Source organism: Malurus melanocephalus, unplaced genomic scaffold (assembly GCF_030028575.1).
Source record: "Malurus melanocephalus ecotype Western Australia unplaced genomic scaffold, MMel_1.1 scaffold_2152, whole genome shotgun sequence".
NCBI lineage: Eukaryota > Metazoa > Chordata > Aves > Passeriformes > Maluridae > Malurus > Malurus melanocephalus.
The window spans coordinates 1-6,055 of NW_026625384.1; the positions used below are offsets into that span (position 1 = coordinate 1).

Below are 6,055 nucleotides of genomic sequence, written 5' to 3' on the forward strand. Positions count from 1 at the left end.
GGTATCCCTGTGGTGGGAAATGCTCTCCATCCCTCTGAGCTATCCCTGAGGGAAAGGCTCTCCATCCCTCTGGGGTATCCCTGAGGGAAATGCTCTCCATCCCTCTGAGGTATCCCTGAGGGAAATGCTCTCCATCCCTCTGGGGTATCCCTGAGGGAAATGCTCTCCATCCCTCTGGGGTATCCCTGTGGTGGGAAATGCTCTCCATCCCTCTCTCAGCTGCCCCTCAGGGTGATGGGGACGGTACAGAAGCAGATCCCCACTCGCCCCTCTGGCATCCTGCACCAGCAGAGCAATGTCTTTGGGAACAGGCAACTGCTTTGGTTTGCATTTGAAATATATCCGAGACTCCAAACCTRTTATTTTAGCTTCAGAGAAATAGCACAGTGGCCATCGATTCCCACCRGGGCAGTCGAGAGTGCTGAACGCTTTCCAGAAACTGCATTACATTCTCAGGTACTTCTGCCTTCTCACCACAGATTTGTTTTCCAAGACAGACAGGCAGAGCAGCCTGAGCCAAGCGTTCCGTTTCAGGAGGATGGCAGTGATGAGGATTAGAGTCAACATGAAAGCAGATTAAAAGAAAAAAATGTAGGGCAAAGATTAACCATTTGAACTGATTTTCAGGGGAGAAAACAGCCCCCAAACAGCTGAATGCTGCTGCTGCTGCCCCTCTTCTCCTCTGCTCAGGGCTGTTAGTGGTTGGGTGGGTGGTGATAATTAATTCAAAAGGGACTGTCTGTACGAGTGTGCGGGGTAAAGCGAACTCCAGAAGGTCCCTGAGCTGCCCTGTGTGAGCTGCTGTTGTAGCCTGGGGGTAGCCAGTGAGCAGAAAAGAGCAGCAGGGAGCAGGCAGCATGTCGGGGCTGAGCAGGCAGGAAGGTGCTGCAGCTCCAGGGATTTGGGAGAGATTTGGAAGCTCCACATTGCTACAGAGCAGGACAGCATCCTTCTGCAGGCACAGCGTGATGGGACAAGGCCATCCCCACTTGCATCACGTGCAGAGGCAGCAATCAGCCTGGAGCCGTAAATTATGAAATGCTTTGGGTGGCAGCTTACACTTTGGTCTGTTTTCAATTCACTGCTCTTTGTCCTGATTTAAAGCACTGGAAAGCGTTCAGCAACTCTCTTAGAAAAAGAAAAGGCATTGGCAGAGGAGCAGAGCTTCCCGCAGACAATGTCTTGGCCACGRGGCTGCTTAATTACAAATAAATTGGCAGAATTGTGTATTTTTAGCTCAGCTCAGGTGCTCCGAGATGGCCACAGTGCCATGTGGCAGAGGCAGCCCTGCACCTCAGTGATGTCAGTGCCCCAGGGGAGCACAGAACGGGTGGGATGCTCCTCCTCAGTCCTGTGGGGTTTCTCTTGCAGAGCTCACCCATGACCTGGAAATGAAAGAGCTGGAGGCGCGGCAGCAAGGTAAGAGCACAGCTCTGGGCACGGGGTGAGGGGAGTGTGGCTGCGGGGCCACCGAGGAGATAAAGGGGCCACCAGGGCTGAACGGGGGCATGGACCCTGCCAGAGGGGACATTGGGGCTGCGGGGGCCACCGAGGAGATAAAGGGGCTACCAGGGCTGAACGGGGGCATGGACCCTGCCAAAGGGGACATTGGGGCTGCACAGGGGCACGGAGGGGACATTGGGGCTGCACGGGGCACAGACCCTGCCAGAGGGGACACCAGGGCTGGACGGGGCATGGACCCTGCCAGAGGGGACATTGGGGCTGCACGGGGCACAGAGGGGACAGCGGGGCTGGGATGGGACACGGACTGTGCCAGAGGGGCCACCAGGGTTGCACAGGGCACAGACACTGCAAAAGGGGCCACCAGGGCTACACAGGGCACGGACCCTGCCAGAGGGGCCACCAGGGCTACACGGTGCACGGAGGGGACATTGGGGCTGCACAGGGCACAGAGGGGACATTGGGGCTGCACAGGGGCACAGAGGGGACATTGGGGCTGCACAGGGGCACAGACCCTGCCAGAGGGGACACCAGGACTGCACGGGGCACAGAGGGGACATTGGGGCTGCACAGGGCACGGACCCTGCCCGAGGGGCCACCAGGACTGCACAGGGGCCACCAGGGCTGCACAGGGCACAGACCCTGCCAGAGGGGACATTGGGGCTGCACGGGGCACGGACACTGCCCGAGGGGCCACCAGGGCTGCACAGGGCACAGACCCTGCCAAAGGGGACAATGGGGCTGCACGGGGCACGGACACTGCCCGAGGGGCCACCAGGGCTGCACAGGGCACAGACCCTGCCAAAGGGGACAATGGGGCTGCACAGGGGCACAGAGGGGACATTGGGGCTGCACAGGGCACGGACACTGCCCGAGGGGCCACCAGGACTGCACGGGGCATGGACACTGCCAGAGGGGACATTGGGGCTGCACAGGGCACAAAGGGGACATTGGGGCTGGGACGGGGCACGGACTGTGCCAGAGGGGACACTGGGGCTGCACAGGGGCACAGAGGGGACATTGGGGCTGCACAGGGGCACAGACCCTGCCCGAGGGGACATTGGGGCTGCACAGGGGCACAGAGGGGACATTGGGGCTGCACGGGGCACGGACACTCCCGGAGGGGACATTGGGGCTGGGGTGGCAGCGTGCACAGCCTGGGGCAGCTCGGGAAATGCTGCCGGTGCCTGGGAATCCCGGCCGGGAGAGGATGCTCTGGGAGCAGCGGGATCCTGTCCCTGCCCTGTCCCCGAGTGAGGCTGAAAATCCTCCTGGTGCTGCCTGGGCACTGTCCCTGGCACTGTCACTGTCACACTGTCCCTGTCACTGGCACTGTCCCTGTCACTGTCCCTGTCACTGTCCCTGTCACTGTCCCTGTCCCTGTCACAGCCCCTGGCACTGTCCCTGTCACAGTCCCTGTCACTGTCCCTGTCACAGCCCCTGTCACTGTCCCTGTCACTGTCCCTGTCACTGTCCCTGTCACTGTCCCTATCACTGTCCCTGTCACTGTCACTGTCACTGTCCCTGGCACTGTCCCTGTCACTGTCACTGTCCCTGTCACTGTCCCTGTCCCTGTCCCTGGCACTGTCCCTGTCACAGTCCCTGTCACTGTCCCTGTCCCTGTCCCTGTCCCTGGCACGGTCCCTGGCACTGTCCCTGTCACTGTCCCTGTCACTGTCCCTGTCACTGTCACTGTCCCTGTCCCTGGCACTGTCCCTGTCACTGTCCCTGTCACTGTCCCTGTCACTGTCCCTGTCACTGTCACTGTCACTGTCACTGTCCCTGTCACTGTCCCTGTCCCTGTCCCTGTCACAGCCCCTGGCACAGTCCCTGGCACTGTCCCTGGCACTGTCCCTGGCACTGTCCCTGGCACTGTCCCTGTCCCTGTCACAGTCCCTGGCACGGTCCCTGTCACTGTCCCTGTCACAGTCCCTGTCACTGTCCCTGGCACAGTCCCTGTCACTGTCCCTGTTCCTGTCACTGTCCCTGTCCCTGTCCCTGTCACAGCCCCTGGCACAGTCCCTGGCACAGTCCCTGTCACTGTTCCTGTCACAGCCCCTGGCACTTTCCCTGTCACTGTCCCTGTCCCTGTCACTGTCCCTGTCACTGTTCCTGTCACAGCCCCTGGCACTGTCCCTGTCACTGTCTCTGTCACAGTCCCTGGCACTGTCCCTGTCACTGTCCCTGGCTCCAAGCCCCAGCCTGTGCTCCATCCTCAGCTGTGAGCTGCTCTCCCGGGGCCAGCAGAGTCCTCACCCTTGGCTCCATGGCAATTCCAAACTCTCAGCCCCTCCCTGGAGCCAGGGGTCCCTTCTCAGCCCCAGTGGGCTTTGCTGCCACCATGCCCGGTGCCCACCCGAGGCCACCAGAGTGTCACCTGTCACCCTGACACGGCAGCGAGTCCTGCCCATGCCCGTCCTGCAGCCTTTCAGAGCTGCACACTTTGCCCTCCACGTTTATGGGGCAGCACCTCATCTGCTGTGCCATCAAATTATTGCCCTCCTAATGCCACTCATGCAATAATTACTGCCTGCAACTGCCTTCCTAAGMCTCATTATAAAGCTGCCGAAACACGGAGGAGCTGAAGCTGCCAATCAGCCCATAAAAAGCAGATTAGTGCAGAGGATGGGAGCAGGCCTGGGCAGGCCAGGGAGCACGGGCAGGTGCCAGCCTGACCCTGCCAAGGGCTGCCAAGAGCCGGGTGCTGGAGCCACAATGGGGTCAGGAGTCCAGCCCGGCCCTCCCGCTGCCCGCTGGGCTCAACCCCAGCCCCAGAGCTGTGAATTCCCTGATCTGCCCGGCCATCCTGCCCAGGACAGCAGTGCCAGGACCCTCTCCCTCCTCCCGGGATGGAGACTCCTTCCCTGCTGAGTGCATCCTCTGCAATGCTGGATTAGCATCTCCATCCTCACTAACTTTGGAGTACCAGCCTTTGAGGCCAAAAGTCCCTCCAAAGTTGGGCTGATGATCTCCCTGCACCTTTTCCTTTTCTCTCCCAGCTCACGTGCTCCCCCACACCCTCTGCACACATCCAAAGYCACTTTTAGGGTGAAAAACTAGTTACCTAGGGAAATTTTAAACCTGCTGTGAGGTAGAGGCAGCAGGTTCCATGGCAACAACATCTTCCACAGAAACTGCCTTTTGCTTTCACCCCGCATTTGGGTGTTACACATGGCACCACGCCGGGCTTCCCGTGCCAGGGCTCCTGTGCCTGTGCTGGCAGCGAGCCTGTGATCACARAGCTCACAGGGAATTCTGGATTCCTGCTTCAAGGAGCACCCGAGCAGCCTCAGCAGCACCGCTGGGACACGCTGTGCTCAGCAGCCACATCCATGGTAGGGACACCTGGGGACCTGTCAGAGCAGTGCCCCTCCTGACCCCTCTGTCTGTGCCTTCACCCACAGATGTCCTGGACCGCGAGCTGGAGGAGAAGTGCCGGGCGATGGAGGCGCAGCTGCAGGAGAAGGAGAAGGACAACCTGGAGCTGCGCAAGGAGCTGCAGCACAAGGAGACGCTGGTGGCTGCGCTGCGCTCCAGCCTCCGCAGCAAGGAGCGCCGCTTCCTGGAGGAGCTGAAGCGCCGGAGCCACCGCGTCACCATCCTGGACACGGAGCTGCAGAAGCAGACGGAGGCGGCCGCCTACCTGTCCCTGCAGCTGCACGCCACGGCTCAGCGGCTGCCGGGGCCCCGGGCGAGCCCCCGGCCATCCCCCGAGCATCCCCCGCCGAACGAGAGCCGGCCCCGCCGCCGCGGCCACAGAGCTGCGGCCAGGAGGAGCAGGGACGCTCAGGACGAGCACGATGCCATGCCCGACCCGGCTCTGTTCCTGTACGCGGCCCCGCAGCGCTCCCCGCCCGAGCCCCCCGGCGCTCCCCGCGCCCCGGCCGGTGCCAGCGCCGCTCCCCGCGGGCACAGATCGGCCCGGCAGCCCCCGCTGGAGCCCCGGGCAGCCAAGGGCGAGCCCGGCAAGAGGCAGGGGCCTCCCCGCGCCCAGGAATAGCGGCGAGGGGACGGCCCGAGCCCGGCGGCASCGGGGGCCGGCCCAGTTCCTTCCCCAGCCCCTCGGAGGGGAYGGAGCGGCCGAAAGCGGAGCCCTGCACGCCCCTCCCGCCCACCGGCAGCCAGGGAGATCCCTGAGCCGAATGGCCCGAGCCGAGGGTGYTACAGCAATGCTGCAGGACAGGGAGCACCCGGCACCGGGCACCGGGCTGCGAACGGGACACCTCCGAGTGCCTGTTCAGAGCTTCTGAGGAAAGAGAGAAAGATAGAAAAAGCAGCATTTCTGAAATGAGATCAGACCTTCCTGCTGCTGCTGCTGCTGCCCTCAGTGGGTGCAGATTGCTTTCCCTGGCCCGGGGTGCCTGGAGGTGTCTGTGCAGCAAAGCTCGGCACGGCAGGGTGAGCTCAGCCAGACCTGCAGCCCCGGCCAGTGCCATCACCGGGCCCTGCAGAGGGCTCAGGACATGGCCAGGAATGTTCTCCAGGATGCTGAACGGGGCTCAGGACATCGCCAGGAATGTTCTCTGGGATGCAGGCAGATGAATGGGGCTCAGGACATCACCAGGAATGTTCTCCAGGATGCAGCAGCTGAACG

General features: G+C 62.1%; 1 protein-coding gene across 1 annotated transcript; it reads left to right on the forward strand.

Annotated features, from left to right (window-relative positions):
- Positions 1-1,301: 1,301 nt before the first annotated feature.
- Positions 1,302-6,049, forward strand: CCDC92B (coiled-coil domain containing 92B; the record flags this gene model as incomplete). Its single annotated transcript, XM_057388597.1, has 2 exons — positions 1,302-1,419; positions 4,866-6,049. Coding segments are annotated over 2 exons (714 nt in total), but the record flags the coding sequence as incomplete, so codon positions are not given.
- Positions 6,050-6,055: the final 6 nt, after the last annotated feature.